The sequence below is a fragment of the Oppia nitens genome, unplaced genomic scaffold, assembly GCF_028296485.1.
Source record: "Oppia nitens isolate AA-2021 unplaced genomic scaffold, nextdenovo-longstitch-racon4-pilon3 scaffold4_pilon_pilon_pilon, whole genome shotgun sequence".
NCBI classification, from domain to species: Eukaryota; Metazoa; Arthropoda; class Arachnida; order Sarcoptiformes; family Oppiidae; genus Oppia; species Oppia nitens.
In genome coordinates, this window is record NW_026533232.1 from 3195867 (window position 1) to 3214125 (window position 18259).

The window sequence follows — 18259 nt, forward strand, 5'->3', positions numbered from 1 at the left end:
AATAATTTAACTAAAACATTAATATTAGTATTTTATATATTTTTATTTCATTTATTATTTTAAATGTATAGTAATTTTATTGAAAACATCAGTTATTATTTGTCATAAATTAATACATCATTACATTCATGTTATTTAAGATGCGATTGATTAAAATGAATGGAAAATTTTTCAAAAATATTAATAAAACTTAATTACATATCACTTATTATAAATACAGTAATATTCATAATATTCATTAATAACCTTAACCTTAACCCATAAGTTAATAGCCTTAGGCCTAATCAAAGCTTACAAATACCGGTGCGCGCAAAATGATAGACAGTTTAACAAACAGTAGGAAAACATTAAGGAATATTCACAAAACTTTCCATAAGATGATAAAGTTTTGCAGTTATTTATGGATCAGTTTATAGTAAAAGACTATCAATTTATTACATTGTCATCCATACATTCAATACCTTAAATGATACAATGGGTTAGAAAACAAAAAGGGTTAAGTGATCCGAGGGGGTCAAGAAGCCCATAGAGGGGGTCAAGAAGCCCATAGAGGGGGTCAAGAAGCCCATAGAGGGGGTCAAGAAGCCCATAGAGGGGGTCAAGAAGCCCATAGAGGGGGTCAAGAAGCCCATAGAGGGGGTCAAGAAGCCCATAGAGGGGGTCAAGAAGCCCATAGAGGGTTAAGAAATTAAAAACAATTGACATTTTTCTATATTGAATTGATATATCATTTGCTATAAATATCACCAAATTTTTATATCTTTCTTCTCTAAAGAGATGGGAGAGATTAGTCAGACATTCCTAATCTATATTTTCATCAAAAATCTGAATTCAAAGTCAATATTTAAAATATTTATTCAAAAAACTAACCCAAACAGACATTTACAATTCAAATATGATTTTTTTGATGAAATGTAGTGAAAATATATTAAAAATTAATAATTTTTCTGGTTTTCAAATATATATTTGATTGTAGATATTTATTATTGTAATTATATAAAAATTATTATAATTAAAGTATTTATGACTTTAAAATAATTATAATGTAAAATAAAGTTTACAATCTTTATTAATACAGACATATAGTGATTAACATTTATTAGATTAAAACTGTTATCTTTATTATTATGATACTGTATTTAAAAATTATAGAAAAATTAATATATTTTAAATGTTATTTAATTTAATTCAGTAATAGATTTAGATATTTTTAAATAAAAGTAATAATAATAATATAGTATTTTTACACAAATTTAACATATCATTTGGATTTTGATTAAAACTTTTAATATTTTTCAATAATGTGTTCAATTAATAACATGATTTAAAATTATGTTATAATTACTATAAATCAATATTAATACTAAATTATTATATATGTATAATGAATGCATTGAAATGTATTGAAATGTATTGAAATGTATTGAAATTTGCGCCAAAAGTAAGTTTCAGTCAATCAGATGACAGCAATGGTGACAGTGAGTGACGTCACGCGAAACACGTGTCGTATTATATGTTATATTGAAATGTATTGAAATGTATTGAATGAACTCAATAGTAGTTAAGAGTCGAGTATTTGACTCGAATAGCAATTTCTAATACTATTGAGTAATCAATTGACTGATTGACTGATCTATCAATTGGTCACTCATTAAGACATTGACTGAGTTGTGGACAAAGACACTGATCTTCAGGTTATTATTATTATTAACAAATAATTTCGGATCAATTGATTTGATTTGAATAATCACATGAAATGTCACTCATAGTTGCTTTCAAAACAATCGACGCATTCATTGAATGACATTATCTGATGATATAATTGAAGGGTTTGTCAAACAATTATTTGATTTGTTTTCTCAACAGAAATGGCCGACAAATTAGACGACTTTTTTGCCAAAAAAGATAAAAGTAGAAAATCAAAAGTGAAGAATATTACCACTGAAGACATGGCTAAGACATTGGAAGAAAGCGGCAAAAGAAGTGAAAAGTTAAAGAAATTAAAGGATAAAACCAGTAATACTAATATGAATCCAATTCTCAATAATCAAGAGGTTTGTTATTCAGTGATAATCTGAATGAATTGAGTGATTGATTGATTTTTGTTTATTTCTGCATAAATAGGCTGACGAGGAATGGTTAGAGTTAGAAGAAGATCGCGAAAAGGATTACTCAGGCCTTAAGATAACAACTCTTAATATTAAGTGAGTCTCATATTTGATAGTTTGACAAACCGTTTAACATATTTGTTGTTTACAGAGATAAAGAAGAAGAGTTTAGGGAACAACAAAAGCAAGACATGGAGGACGAAAAACAAAAGGACGGACAGTTGGGTCCGTGGAAAGTGGCCACTCCTGGCACTGACACAGAGTCTGAGGCCGATAAAAATGAAGAGATAAACATCAACGATGTGGTAGTGACGCCAATACCTGTTGCCGCCGCCGCCGCCACACAGGGTGGTCGCTATGTTCCCCCACATCTGCGAAATCAATCGCAAACCTCCTCTACTAACACATCATTAAATCCCATTTCATTGTCGTCAACTCGTCGACCAAAAGGAGGTGCGCCTAAAATTGGTGATATCGTTGAGTTCCCGACATTGGGTGCCATCGATACAAATGAAGACAATAAAGGCTTTCAAACCGTCAAATCGGGAAATACTAGAGATTTAGTGAACAAGAATTCAGCAAATGTTACGTTAGATAATAAATATGGTTTACTAACAAAAGCGCTTCAAAATAGCGATTAAATTTAATTTAATATAATTTTAGTGAAAATTTTGCTATTGAATTGAAAATGATTATTACCGGTACGGTATATACAATTTTATTAAGATATATATATTTAAATATAATTGAAATACGATTAATAATTATAATGATTTTTATAAAAAAAAATAATTGTAACATTCATGAGAATCTGTATTCTTTATATTTATCTATTGAGTTGTATTTTTTTCCTTTTTTATATAAAATTAGTAGAAATAAACAAATTTCACTCTAAATGATTGTATTATCAATTATAAAGTTTTTAATATTTTTTGAAACAATTATAAAATATTTCTAAATTGTTAACTTAAGGCAATGTTAGTAATACAGTATTGGTTGCAACTTAAGGCCGGTTAGCAATGAAATCGCCGGTTAATGTAATGTAGATATCATTAGAGAGGCTGTGCTATAGAAATGAGTTGTTGTTGACTGACATAAAGCACAGACTCGTCAATGAAGATGACATCAAAATTGAATGCAATGTAAATGTTTTGCATCACATGTTGTGTTTATGACTGTAATATAAGACCAGAATTTCCAAAACAATCAATTTTTTGTTTTCATTTTCACTGCAACATCACTGATGAGATGACAATTGAAGTTAATGTCAAACAAATGTTGATATTATGATATACTTGTAAATTGATTGTCATTGAAATTACTATATACTGTAATAACTATCAGCTGTCTTAACATTGATTTACAGTATGTGTACAAAATATATTGCATTCAATACACTGTTATAGCAATTATCACTACAATAATTGAATATAGAATTCATATAATAATTATTACATAAAAAGCAAATACGAGTTATTTTTATAACAATTGATTGCATTAACTGTTTTCATATATAAAGTGATTAACTGTAAGACAACAAAAAGTTAATGAATTCTGATTTTGAAGAATCACTCGAGTCATGTCCTGATGAGACACCGACACAGACTATCGACCGACTGTCCAATCCATCGGACACTGAATTATCAGAAGAACTGTTAGATGACGATCCAGTGGTACAATCAATCCCTCATCACCACCATCTTCATCATCATCATCATCATCACCATCACATGCATCTACACGATCATCACTATGTAGACCATCATTCAGACCATCGTTTGGCTCACTTCTACATCGATGACGAGGAACTGACGCGTCAAAAGTTGGCACAAGTAGGCTATGGTTTCATATTTTGTTGATTTTTTATTTAACAAACATTTTAAATATTTAAAAATTACTGCACTTTTGGCACTTATGCCAAACAACACCAAGTTTTATAACATATTTATTTATAACTTAATATTAATATATATATATATATATATATATATGATATATATTTAGTTGAAACTAATGATGATTTTACCTTTTAGTTTAATCATATGATTTTTAAAAATAATTAATTTTTATTTAAACATATGATATATAAAATTGTCTTATACTTTATATTTCTATTAAATAAATTCAATTTATATATATATATATATATATATATGAGATTAGAATCAAATTTAATAATTAGTTACAATTATTTTATTTGAATCTATTTTAAAAGTATATGCTTTACTTAATGTTAAAAATACTGTATATATAAGAAAATTTGATTGAAATTTCAAGGATTTCCAAACATACAGTATATTTAATATTACCGTAATTTTATGCCACACAAGAAAGAGTCTATAAATTACATATACAGTACATTATGATTGAATTATTATAACTATAAATGAGGCGACAAATCACTGAATTTGAGCTTAAATTTGATCTAAAATTAGTTAAAAGGGTATTAAATTGGTTTAGTTTTATTATTTTTGTTAAACTTATGGAAGACTTTGTGGAATATATGATATCGGTATTCATATTATATGAAAATTTGCAAATAATATAAATGAAATTCTTTAAACTTTTTTTTATCATTTTATATACAGAATTTTGATGATTTCGATGATTCAGACAGTTATGAGTGTGAATCCAAACAAGTGATTGTCGGCATCTGTGCGATGGAAAAGAAGACAGAGTCGAGACCAATGAAAGAAATATTGACACGACTTAATGAGTTTGAGTACATTAAGACTGTTGTCTTTACAGAAAATACTATTCTAACGGAACCGGTAGACAAATGGCCACTTTGTGATTGTTTAATATCATTTCACTCAAAAGGCTTTCCATTGAGTAAAGCCATAGAATATGTATCACTTCGCGAACCATTTATTGTAAACGATCTTCACATGCAATATGATCTTCAGGACAGACGTAAAGTGTATCGCATTTTAGAAGAGGCAGGCATTGAATTACCCCGTTATGTAGTTCTCGATAGAGACTCTCCTATTCCTGAAGAACGAGAACTTGTTGAACACGAAGATCACATTGAAATCAATGGCGTTGTCTTTAATAAACCATTTGTTGAGAAACCAATTTCTGCTGAAGATCACAATATTTACATATATTATCAATCATCTGCTGGTGGAGGCAGTCAAAGATTATTTCGTAAGATTGGCTGCAGAAGTAGTGTATATTCACCTGAAAGTCACATTAGGAAAACCGGTTCTTATATTTATGAAGAATTTATGCCCACTGATGGTACTGATGTTAAAGTGTATACAGTTGGACCAGATTATGCTCACGCAGAGGCTCGTAAGTCACCGGCACTGGACGGCAAAGTTGAAAGGGATAAAGAGGGCAAAGAAATTAGATATCCAGTAATCTTAAGCAACGCCGAAAAATTGAACGCTCGTAAGGTTTGTCTTGCGTTCAATCAAATGGTTTGTGGCTTTGATTTGCTTCGGGCTAATGGAAAGTCTTATGTTTGCGATGTCAATGGATTTAGTTTTGTAAAAAATTCAATGAAATATTATGACGATTCCGCTAAAATTCTAGGAAATATGATACTAAGGAATCTGGCGCCACAATTGCATATACCCTGGCACATACCTTTCCAGTTGGATGATCCACCTATAGTTCCCACAACTGTCGGCAAAATGATGGAACTTAGGTGTGCTATTGCTGTCATCAGACACGGAGACAGAACACCCAAACAAAAGATGAAAATGGAAGTAAAACACCAGAAGTTTTTCGAGATATTTGAAAAATATGGCGGATATAAGGATAGCAAATATCACGTCAAACTTAAGAAACCAAAACAACTCCAAGAAATATTAGACATCGCAAGATATTTGCTTTTAGAAATTGATCAAAATTCTGATCCAGAAATTGAAGAAAATAAGTCAAAACTGGAACAATTGAAATCTGTTCTTGAAATGTACGGACATTTTTCTGGAATCAATAGAAAAGTTCAGCTCAAATATCAGCCTAAAGGAAGACCCCGACAATCGAGTAGTGAAGAAGGTATGAATATTATATATATATATATATGAATACTAATTTAATATATTATTAATTGATTAAAACATATTAGACAACCCAAGAGATCCGTCATTGTTATGTATAGTCAAATGGGGCGGTGAGTTGACAGCTGGTGGACGTATTCAGGCCGAGGAGTTGGGCCGAGTGTTTCGTTGTATGTATCCGGGAGGACAAGGTATCGCTTCTCAGCTACTAATACATCTAACGTCTCCACTTAGATATATTTCCACTTAGATTTTTTAATTTTTAGTGTACTGTATACTATACACTTTTTTTACCCTGATAAATTTTTCCATTTTAAGTCAATGAGCATTCATGTATGATATATTGTAATTTATTTTTCTTTATGAATTTACTTACCGGTAAACATATTTAAAATCTACTAATGGTATGCTCATTGATTATATGTTAAACAATTCATGTATGTTTTAGACTAAATATAGTTATAATTAATACCATATTATAAAAGTAAACCCAAATTATCTAAACTATGCTTTCGCGAGTCTTTTGATATGAAAATTGATTTTTTTTTCGGTGGTTTCAGTGATTTATTCAAAAACTATTTTAAAATTGAATCCTATTTTGTTTACTAAAACTTAATCTAATTTTTCATCTGAAACTTCCGAATACTTAAACTAAATCAAAAGTAAACCAATTATTTTGAATGTCATTTAAGGTGAATACGCGGGAACTCAGGGTTTGGGTTTACTTCGCTTACATAGCACTTTCAGACACGACTTGAAGATCTATGCATCTGATGAGGGTATGTCCTAACATACAAGTCTTTATATAGTTAACATGTTTTATCATTTTGTTTTTTCTAATATTTATAGGTCGGGTCCAAATGACAGCCGCAGCTTTTGCTAAGGTATTAGACAGTACTATATAATACTAATGTACTAAAATATATAAATATATATACTGTATATATAAATTATTAATTAAAAGTTTCTGTAATTATTTTATTAAAATTTTAGGGCTTATTAGCTCTCGAGGGTGAATTGACACCAATATTGGTTCAAATGGTTAAGAGTGCTAATACTAATGGTTTACTCGACAATGATTGCGAATCAAGTAAATTACAAAATGCTGTCAAACGAAGACTTCATGATATGATGCAAATGGACAGAGATTTCACTAAAGAAGACATTGAAACTCTTAATCAACTTAACGCCCGTTCCCTACAATATGCACTCAATTATGTCAAAAATCCTGTCAAAGCTTGTGATAAAATACACAATTATATACAAGAATTAAATATTTTGATTAAAACTCGACGCGAAGATTCTCGCGATGATTATCATCTATATTATGGCGAAACATGGGATCTAATGCAAAGACGATGGTCTAAATTAGAGAAAGATTTTAAATTGAAAAATGGATCGTACGATATAAGCAAAATACCAGACATTTATGATTGTATTAAATATGATTTACAGCACAACCAACACGTCCTTCAATTTCCAAATGCTGAAGAGTTTTATACTTATGCTAAAGCTTTAGCAGATATTGTGATACCACAGGAGTACGGGATTACTCAAAATGAAAAGTTAACAATTGGTTTAGGGATTTGTTCGCCTCTTCTAAAGAAGATTAGATCCGATTTGTTGACCAATACTTTTGCTAATGAAGACGACGAAACTGAAAGTGTTAATCGTCTTAATCCTCATTACTCTCACGGCGTTTCATCTCCCGGTAGACACGTGCGGACGCGTCTATATTTTACGAGTGAAAGTCATATTCATTCTCTATTAAATGTTTTACGTTTAGGTAATTAATGACATATCAATTGATGCAATTAAACCATTGCATAGTTAATAGAAATTGTTTGTTAAACAGGCGGTCTCTTTGATGAAGCAAAAGATGAACAGTGGAGACGAGCTATGGATTACGTGAGTTTGGTGTCAGAACTTAATTATATGACACAAATAGTTATTATGTTATATGAAGACCAAACCAAAGATCCCACTTCTGACGATAGATTTCATATTGAGTTACATTTTAGTCCTGGAGTTGTTTGTTGTTTACAAAAAAATCACATTAAAGGACCCGGTTTTAGACCACAATCTAAAAGTAGTGGAAATACTGTTAAGGTTTGTATAGTTTTACTAACAAATGAACGGTATTTGAACGGGTATTAAATAATACATTGCTTTTAGAAATTAATTACTTCTAACAGTTGTGATAAAAATCTTTGCCATACAAGTTATAAGCCTTGTATTAAAGAGGAGGAATCCGATGACTTATTAACATATTTAACAATTGAAGAATCAATTAATCCTTGTTTATGTAAAATTCATAAAAGTTTTTGTGTTTCCACTCCTCCCGTGAGTTAATTGATTGATTAATTTTTTGGCTAAATTTTGATTATCTATACTAATCAATGTTAACCCCTATTATTAACATTATTTTAACACTTATTGTATCATTAAATTACACTCAAAAGGAATCGCCAACTATTCTTGAAGAACCTGAATTAGAAGAGAAGACTAAATCATTGACACCACACGATAATCAACAAAAATCTGAACCAATTCCCATAACTATCACATCAAACAGTAAGTTAAATATTAATTGTAATATATTTGAAAATTTATTAATGTCTGTTAATAATTATTAATTATAGACTCAAACGGTCAGTTAGACTCAACACCTACTGAGTCGAAAGCTCGCAGTTTTTCGCTATCATCTTCATCACAGAGACCTCGTAGTCTTGAAAGTGATATCAAAGAGAAACAAAAGAAACAGATCGACAAAGAAAGTACTCATACTCTTAGTTGGAATGACGTGTCCGGTGACTGTGATTTTCCGGGTTGTCAGAGTAGGTCCCAGTCATTAAATTATGATATCAATGAAACTAATCAATTATATACTACTGTTTAGTCATCAATAAGCATCACCGGCACTCAATCCCTGGTCAACTGAGCTCATACTTCCGTCTCTGTAATTTAGCTGATTTGTCACATTTCGGTGAGACATAATGTTATACTTATATACCGTAGTTTTGTGCATAAATTTAATATAAAATATTAGTGTATTTTAGTTTTTGCTTTATTTCATTGCCACTCATTCACACCCTTTATGTTTTGACCTATTTTTTTGTTATGATTTTTATGCGAACCAATCTTTAGGGTCGACCAGCAGTCTGTTTAGTACAGCTGTGATCAGTGGTTCCTCGAGTGCACCTAATCTTCAGGAAACTTTCCTTCATACAAGTGCTGGTATAAAAATAAATTAACAAAATATATAATACAATTTGTATATCAATTTATAAAACAAATAACATATAAATTTCTTTCAAAATTTATCCCTTTGATACCTACTTTCAATTTCTTTTCATTTCAATAGTTATTTTATAATTAATATTAATTTTAGAGTTATATATACTGTAATTGAAATGATTTTAATTAAAATTTCTTCAGAAGGTTGTTCTAGTATTCCAACGATACGACCGCTGGAGACCTTACACAACGCATTATCGCTCAGACACTTGGATTCCTTCTTCGAGAAGCTGACGTCATCACCACTGTATCGATTGCCGCTATCATCTCCGATGCGGATACCTATAAATTCAAGCGCTCCGGGAATGCCATCACATAGCATGAAGAGCGGTCTTCCCATATCATCGCCTACCAGTTCGTGTCAGAGTTTTGGTTGGAGTGGTCCGCCGTCTTTTGTGTCAAGTAGTGGTCCTTCTTCTCCCAATTCATCACAATTGGATCTATTGGCCCGATTTGCTAAAAGCGGTGACTCTGAGACTACAGTACTGGACAACTGTTGGAGTGGTCCGCCGTCTCCTCTCGACTCCAAATATTACATAAACAATAGCTTTTAGTTATTTGATATTTATTTTATTTGAATTTTTAAATTTATAACAATTATTGTAATTTTTGTAAAAATATATAATATATTTGTTAATAATTGCTATAATTTAATTAGTATTTAAAAAATATAAATGCTATTAAAAATTATTGTATTTTCTATTGTTTTATTGTATAATTATTGTAAAATATATGACATTTCAATTGATGTCACATTTTGTCCTATTCTTTACCAATACTAAAGATACAGTTAATTAAAATACTTTATATACCTGTAGGTCCTGTACTACCAAACCAGGTATAGTGCAATCCATAGAAATAGTGTATTATGTTGTATGAAGTGATGGTTGAATTAAGCGCTCAATAGTTGGGTTGCCTTTCAGTTGAGTGCATTGAAGCCATACAGTGGTGTATAGTGTTGTTGTACTATACTATACGTCACAAACCATTATATTAGTGATGGCTTTATCTGACTGTTAGTGCCTTTCAAATGCAATTCATATGAATGATAACCCATTGTGTAACCCATTGTATTAGTTTGATATTTGTGGCCAAATGTGTTAACCGCACGACCATCGGGTGAGTGGCCATCGTATACATTGATTATCACATGTTTTCATTTGCCAAACACTTGTACACACAGTTAGTGCCCCTTAAAGGCAGGCATTTGGGGAACGGGTGTTGAGTTGTTGTGCTTTACAGACAATGCAGACATTTTGCCACTAAATGCCTCTCAAATTAATATATTAAATAAATACACGATAAGGATATACTGTATAATATAATACAGTATATACCTGTATATACCTACCTGTCCTCATACAGTGGTTGCCACTAATTCTGTTTATAATATGGACAGTTGATTAAATTGATTGTCATTGACTACCGGTGCCATTATTGGTCACACATTTTAAATATATAATAATAAATTGCTAAATATATTAACATTAATTAACATTTACTATACTATTATCTAAAACGAGTAAATTGAACATGATCAATTATTGAAGAAAACACGATAAAATTTAACATGCACAATTTGTTAATTGAAAAATAATTACATTTAACACAATTTATATAATATTATCATTTTTTAAGTATTTATATGACATATTAGATAAATATAATGTTAATAAAAATATATGGTATTTATTAAACTTATAAACAGTTATTAACGTAATAGTTATGAATGAATTTGTTTTTAGTTTTATTTTAATGATTTCACATGATTTGAATTATTATTTTATTTTAAAACATTATAATATATAATAATATTATTGTTTAATATATATATATATATCATATCTAAAAATAATGTGTATATAATAGGATGATATAAGAAGAATGGGTCGAAAAAAGAAGAGCCAAATAACTGTCGCAAAGACATCACCGATAGATAAGAGAGTGACTCGTTCTAAGAGGAATGAAAAGAATGTGTCAAATACTGGACCACCAATTAAGCCACCGATTAGAAGGAAGACGACGATCGCTAAGAATAATGTAATCTTTGTTTTGCTTTTCATAACAATTGTTTCAATCAGTTTTGTTAAAATTAATTATTTTTTTCAGACCAAAAGTCAGTCAATAGTTTTGGAGACTTTGAATACAATTGAATTGGAAAATATTGAAACAGAAATTATCAACGAATTACAAACTAATGAAATTATAACACCCGATGATAACGACATTGACATCAATCAAACCATTGATGTCTCGCATTTGAAACGTAAATAATAGTATTTATTATGAGATTTACTTAATTGTTATTTTATAATAGATTTTGTTATTGTATAGAAACCGATTGCCATCAAATCGTTGCCAAAAAATCATTACCCGAACCTGTCTTAACAGTTGTGGACAATGAGTTGAATGGAATAGTTTTAGAAGATATGTGCACTGAAACTGAGGTAAACAATGCAAAGACATCTCCTAAGAAAAAAGGCGGAAAACGCAAAGCAAAGACAGCTAAAAACGGTGCACAAGATGTGGACAATCAAACTAATGGCAATAATAGCACTAATAAAAGCCTTCCTTGTCTTGATTGTGGTCTTGAGTTTCCTGATATGCATTCGCTTGTTCTTCACGAGGTTACAGCTCATGAAGAAAAAGGTTATCGATGTCATGTTTGCGAAAAGGTTTTTACACGAAAATATCATTTGGATCGACACTTGCAATTGACGCCCTGTTCAGGACAACCACCCCCAGCCCATCCATGTGAAGTGTGTGGCAAAGTATACACACGCAAAGACAATCTTCGGGAGCATTTAAGAGTACACGCGGGAGAAGTGACTCGCAAGAAGAAATTTAAGTGTGAGCACTGTCCTAAAATGTTTCACGGGGCCAGTCTTCTCAGGATACATGTGCGCACTCATACCGGCGAAAAGCCATTCAAATGTGACTTTTGTCCCAAAGCTTTTCCTTCAGGAGGAGCCCTCACCAAACATAGACGAATACATACGGGAGAAAAACCATATAATTGTCCGGAATGTGACATAAGGTTCTCATTGAAAGGAACACTCAATCGGCACATGAGGATACATACGGGAATCCGTCCGCATAAGTGTCCCTATTGTGGCAAACAATTCATACAAGCGGGTGGTCTTAAAGCTCATCTTTTTTACCACACCGGACAAAATGGCTTCAAATGCGAGTTCTGTTCAAAGATCTTCAATCGAAAGGCTAGACTTCAGATGCATACACGTTATGTTCACGAAAAAGACAGACCATATGAATGCAGTGAATGCAATAAAAAGTTTACGCGAAAAGAAGATCTTAACCGACATTTTGTTTTACATACGGGCGAAAAACCACACGAATGTCCCACTTGTCATAAACGGTATTTACATTAGTTATTAATATATAGATATACCGGTAATTTAATCGACTATTTATTTGATCAGATTCTCGATAAAGCCATCACTGAAACTGCATTTACTGACGCACACTAAGGAAGAGCCGCGAAGTTGTCATGAATGCGGTCGAGCTTTCATTCGCAAAGATTGTCTGCTAAGACATATGCGTAAAAGACATCGCGATTTGCTCGATAAGATTCTTCTGGAAGAAAAAGAAGAGAATGAAGTGACTGGAACTTCCAGTTCTCCCAATTCCAGTGGATATGCCGTCAATAATCGTGTTCTTAGTGAACAAAAGCTATGCGATTCTATCCGAGAACTTCTTAGTCTTTTGGTAGATGAGGCAACACTAAAGGGCTTTGGATGGCCCGACGCACCGGTAGATGAACTATTAGAAGCTGTCATCAAACGGTGCGGACACACCCCTGTGAAACACGACAGTTACAGCTATTATGATAGGCTTAGGGAGAACTCGAAATTATTGTTCACTGTTGTCATCGATGACAATGCAGTGAAGACTTTGCTCAACAATCAAACTGTCGATGAAGTGATACTTCATGTCCTTAGATTAGCTAAATCCTAGACTTCCCTTACATTCCTTGTTTGGAAATATATTATCAATTATAATATAATGAGTCCTTTAAAAATACCCTAATAATTATTACAAATATTTTATGATATCTACAAACATATTTTATTTGAAAGTGCCTTCAAATTGCACTATATATTAATAGTGTTAATATCTAGTTATATCTTAACCCGTTTGGTCACAATTATGCGACACTCCTTACCTAATTGAAAGCATAATTTAAAGTAATTATTAATTTTTGATAAAATTTATTTAAATATAATAAATGGTTGAGGTTTGAAATCATATAATGATATATTAAATTTGATTATATATAAGATATATATTTGTAATGGAGTTCATTATGTCTTTTTTGATTATCAAATATATTTATACGAAATATTTAAAACATATGACATATTTTAAACATATTTAAATAAAAATGTATTGAAATAATTAAATTAAAAGTTTGCAATCAAATGGGTGTAAAAATAATTTAAACAAATGTTTGTCTTGTTTGACAATAAGTGTGAATAAATGTATCAAATTGAACATGATCAATTTTATTATCGTATATCTAATTACTTTTTATCGTCAAAAGTGGGGGATTTAATGACAAACATATTATATGTCTATTATTTTTTATTAACATAATCAACATTAGGGACAATATTTGGCATTAAATTGTACGTTATATATGAATGACTCGAGTTATGATATAATTGTAATATTTATGAGTTTTTTGATATAAAAACAAAGCTTTTGATTGAATTAATATTTAATAAATTAATTGTTATTTAGTTTTGTTATTTGAATTATAAAATCAAATTAAAATTATGTCCACAAAAGGCAAACAACGATTGGATTTGAATGAAATGAATTCAATGCAATTGTCATCAATTAGACAACAATTAGAGGCCGTAAGTGACATACACTTTGAAAGACACGTGCGATGACTGTTGCGGTAAATATAACCATTTAATTGATATCTACAGGAGATTGAACTCTTGGAACAGTCCATCCAAAGCCTACAAAATGCAAAAATCAAGTTCAATGAGTCGGCACAAGCCGTCGATCGGCAGAAGGATGTGGCCGACGGCTCGCAAATATTGGTGCCACTGACCGGCTCTATGTATGTGCCCGCCGTCATCAACGACAACAACAATTTCATTGTGGACATCGGCACCGGTTATTACGTGGAAAAGACAACCAAAGCGGCAAACGATTACTTCAAACGAAAGGTTCAGTTTCTTAGCGAACAAATCGACAAATACGTGAAAATGACTCACGAAAAGGTGACCGCACGGGAAGGTTAGTTGAATTACATTTTTTTAGACATAAAATCAAATTACTTTAAATGAATCACTTGGATGTGACAAACATTTATCATTAGATGGACTAAAACAAACACTTGTGTTATTAAACAATTCAATTAGCGATTGTTAAATAATGTGAAAAAGTTTTTAAAAAAAAATTATTAATACATTACATCAATGTTGACAGCTATGAGAAAACAATACTAGAAATATAAAATAATTTTATAATATTTATTGAAATAAAATAGTATTTATAGCAGAAATAACCTAAATTTCCATTTATTATATTTTTGTGTTTTTTGTAACAACAAAATTAATAATACTATTATTGCTATTTTAATTAAATTTTATTGTTTTTTAATTAGTGCAGTTTAGATATCTTTAATTACTCTATTTTATGCTAACAATAATCTGCAACTTGTTTTTGCATAAATTGTTATACAATAGTTATATTATTATTATTATTACTGTATATAAATAAATTTAATTATATAATTACATAATATCTATGTCGTGGATAAGGGTTAAAACAAACGAAAAGGGTTTGCCATTTCAATGACTTAGTTGTTAATCAATGCATTAATAATAATAGTATCGATTTTAAAATATTTAACAAAAATTGATAATATTTTACGACATATTTCTAGCTATTGGCGAACTTCTACAATATCGACAACAGTCAGCACAGGTAGCCGCACAACAATCGGCCACAACGTCACAAATTAACAAAAGTTAAATATTACTAAAATAATTTTTTTTGTAATAATTTAGATTTAAATCATTATTTTATTATTATTATTATTTACAGAAATTATTAATTGAACATTAATTTTTGTTTTTATTAAATAAAAAAAGGGGGAAAATATGTTTTAGTCCAAACTGAATGTTGTACTCATAAAATGTGTTTATTATCTATTGAGTAATAGCTAATACCATACTATTACTGATAAAGATCTTGAAATGCTCTCACATTTGCCATAACTTTTGTGTTACATATATTTTTTATGTTTGAGAAAAAAGCAAAAGAAATTAGTTTTTTTTGTAGGAAATGCTAAGCCTTCTCACTGATAGCCCAATATATGACCCAAATTCATGTAATCATTAATATATACAGGGTTTCAATGGAACCGTTAGACCAATACAGGTATTGAACATAAACTTCAATGAAAAGGTATGAACAGTGGAACGGGAACTCCAATTCCGCCGTTTGTTTTGTGATAATAAAGCCTTTAAGACATAAAATAGTAATTTATTGGAATATTTTTATAGAAATTTTTATTATAATAAGTGAATCGTTGCTAAGATTCCGTTTCATAAAAGTTAACTTTTTTAAGTGCTTTCAATACATTGATAATTATATTGTATGGGAAATGACGGCAACAAAACTGAAAATATTTGTTGCCATAAATTGTTTGTTTGTCACCAAATGTATGGCACATATTTCAGTGACCATTCCTGTGACATATGAGATGTCTGTCTATTGTTGCAAAAAAATATCTTTAATATATAATAAGAAAGTTGACAATACCTACAATAGTTACCAATACCTGACACACACAATACATACCCTTTGGTCAAACAATGTGCACAAAGCAACTGACCCCTGGTTTTTCTACATTATATACCAGTTATTATTGTTTGCAAGTTTTACCAAAAACTATCGCCTGTTTTGCGTTAATATCAGAAAACAGTATTAAGCAGTAAAGTAGTGGTTGTTTAGCCTGTGGTAGGATAACGATTGTTAGCACTGGGAGCCAGATGTGCGCTCAACATATCATTGGATAGGTAGGTAGTCTGTAAGCTCTGTGCTATGCCCTTAAGCTAATGCTTTGGTAAAAACTAGTAAAAGGTTGGTTTGCATCATAAATGTGTGAATTAAGTCTAGAAATGCATTGGGACTTCAATTTCATTGTTAGCCACAAGAAAACAGATGCAAAACACCATTAACTAGAAAAAAGCATTTCAGGTCACAGTTATTATTATTATAGTTATTTCAATTAAACTTTCAATTCAATCAACTATTTCAGAAACAATTAAACTTTATTTAAAAAATTATTTAAAAACTTACAAATAAATTACAAACAAAACTATTCAATAATAATGAATAGATATATGAAGTTGTGGTGACGGTATGATCATTGCCTAACAGGCCGGGACGAGTGCAATATTAAGTAGCATTGATAGCCAATATCGTCACCAATCCAGGCCTGTCTGGTAGATGAACGGTAACCACAACTCAAGTCTTGTATTTGGTCTCAAAGAGTCACTAACTGTATTGAAAAACCATTGAATCACACGTTTTTGAGGCAACAATAAGTTGTGTCACAGTTTTGTTAATAAATGTGTGAAAAAGGATTTACTAAAACTTGGATTTCAAACTGATTTTCAGTCAGTAAACCAGTTATAGTAGACATGCGCTCACAGCCCGACTTGAAATCATATATTTCACATTTTTTCACATTTATATTACACTTTTTCAGTAGAAAAACTAAACTAAAAAATCATTAATTATAGTCTAAATTGCTATATTCAACAAAAGTTAACAATACATAACAATTATTAAATACAGTATATTGTATATAATACTTACTGTTGCAAAACGTCTAAATGAACGCCAATATTATTTGAAAAGTTTCATAAAATATTATAACAATTATATTTCAATTATATTAAAAAATTATAGTTTACTTATCTTTTATTCTATGTAAGCAATTGTATACTAAATAGTATTACAAATTGAGTAGTAATACAATTGAATAGTTTTTTTTCAATACTTGATTCTCAATTAATACGGTATCTATTATATTGAAAATTAGATATTTTTCAACAACTTTTCATTGTATAAGATATTAAAAGAAAAGCAAATAAATAAATAATTTTTACATATATTTTAACTAATATTTATATTAATAATAACTTAATAAATGATAAAACTCTGAAACACAAAAATAAGTAAAACTTTAAGAAATGGTGTTTCCTATGATTGGTATGGTTTGGCGCGTTTGCCATCACTTCTGAAATAACAATGAGAGTCAAGAGTGAAGTGAGAGAGAAGTCTTATTCTGGAGTTGTAGTGAAGGCAGAAAAGGTCTCAATAGCTTCAGGCCATAGGCTATACCTATCCAATCAAATGCTTTGCTTACATCTGGCTCTTGTGGCTGACTAACTACCGGACCCATCGCTGTACATAACATACAATTGGATGCATGACTACCATAGAGGGAGAGTGAGAGAGGCTCTGCCAGAGGGACACCAATGAAGGGTCACTTTGGCGCCAAAATAGCTATTGCAAGGGGTATTCAATGTACCAATGCTTACCATTGATACTATTGAAGACTTTTCAATTCATGTATTATTGACACAAAAGACATATTGATATGCTGTCACATTGAAAGGACAGTTGGCTTGAAAAAGGATGAGAGAGTGAGTAAGTGAATGCAAGAGAGAGAGAGAGAGAGAGAGAGAGAGAGAGAATTTGCAGGACATTGAAAGGACACACATTATATATAGAGTAGAGTAGATGACCAAAGAGTCCAAGAGTTGGCAACAATTGAGTGAATGTATGGCTGAT

At 30.6% G+C, this 18259-nt stretch overlaps 5 protein-coding genes across 5 annotated transcripts in view; 4 read left to right on the plus strand and 1 right to left on the minus strand.

Moving 5' to 3' along the window:
- LOC128959768 (malonyl-CoA-acyl carrier protein transacylase, mitochondrial-like) overlaps nucleotides 1-18259 on the minus strand; it is a 227974-nt gene that overhangs the window by 22156 nt on the left and 187559 nt on the right. The gene's annotated exons all lie outside the window — the stretch shown is intronic.
- On the plus strand, nucleotides 1513-2848 carry LOC128959781 (protein CDV3 homolog). The gene is made up of 4 exons (XM_054305795.1): nucleotides 1513-1694; nucleotides 1867-2054; nucleotides 2125-2204; nucleotides 2260-2848. Exons 2-4 carry the CDS (start codon nucleotides 1869-1871, stop codon nucleotides 2747-2749), a joined length of 756 nt encoding a protein of 251 aa, XP_054161770.1. The 5' UTR covers nucleotides 1513-1694; nucleotides 1867-1868; the 3' UTR covers nucleotides 2750-2848.
- LOC128960219 (inositol hexakisphosphate and diphosphoinositol-pentakisphosphate kinase 2-like) lies at nucleotides 3122-9960 on the plus strand (the record flags this gene model as incomplete). The annotated part of the gene is made up of 13 exons (XM_054306290.1): nucleotides 3122-3940; nucleotides 4697-6113; nucleotides 6184-6306; nucleotides 6808-6894; nucleotides 6965-6999; nucleotides 7109-7901; nucleotides 7971-8224; nucleotides 8291-8458; nucleotides 8578-8689; nucleotides 8758-8952; nucleotides 9015-9101; nucleotides 9263-9352; nucleotides 9554-9960. Coding segments are annotated over exons 1-13 (4053 nt in total), but the record flags the coding sequence as incomplete, so codon positions are not given.
- Nucleotides 10287-13593, plus strand: LOC128959759 (protein suppressor of hairy wing-like). Its single transcript, XM_054305766.1, has 5 exons — nucleotides 10287-10531; nucleotides 11282-11452; nucleotides 11522-11678; nucleotides 11747-12788; nucleotides 12853-13593. The coding sequence occupies exons 2-5, from the start codon at nucleotides 11297-11299 to the stop codon at nucleotides 13385-13387; spliced, it is 1890 nt and encodes a 629-aa protein (XP_054161741.1). The 5' UTR covers nucleotides 10287-10531; nucleotides 11282-11296; the 3' UTR covers nucleotides 13388-13593.
- On the plus strand, nucleotides 14060-15500 carry LOC128959784 (prefoldin subunit 5-like). Its single transcript, XM_054305798.1, has 4 exons — nucleotides 14060-14096; nucleotides 14174-14292; nucleotides 14368-14683; nucleotides 15336-15500. Exons 2-4 carry the CDS (start codon nucleotides 14209-14211, stop codon nucleotides 15422-15424), a joined length of 489 nt encoding a protein of 162 aa, XP_054161773.1. The 5' UTR covers nucleotides 14060-14096; nucleotides 14174-14208; the 3' UTR covers nucleotides 15425-15500.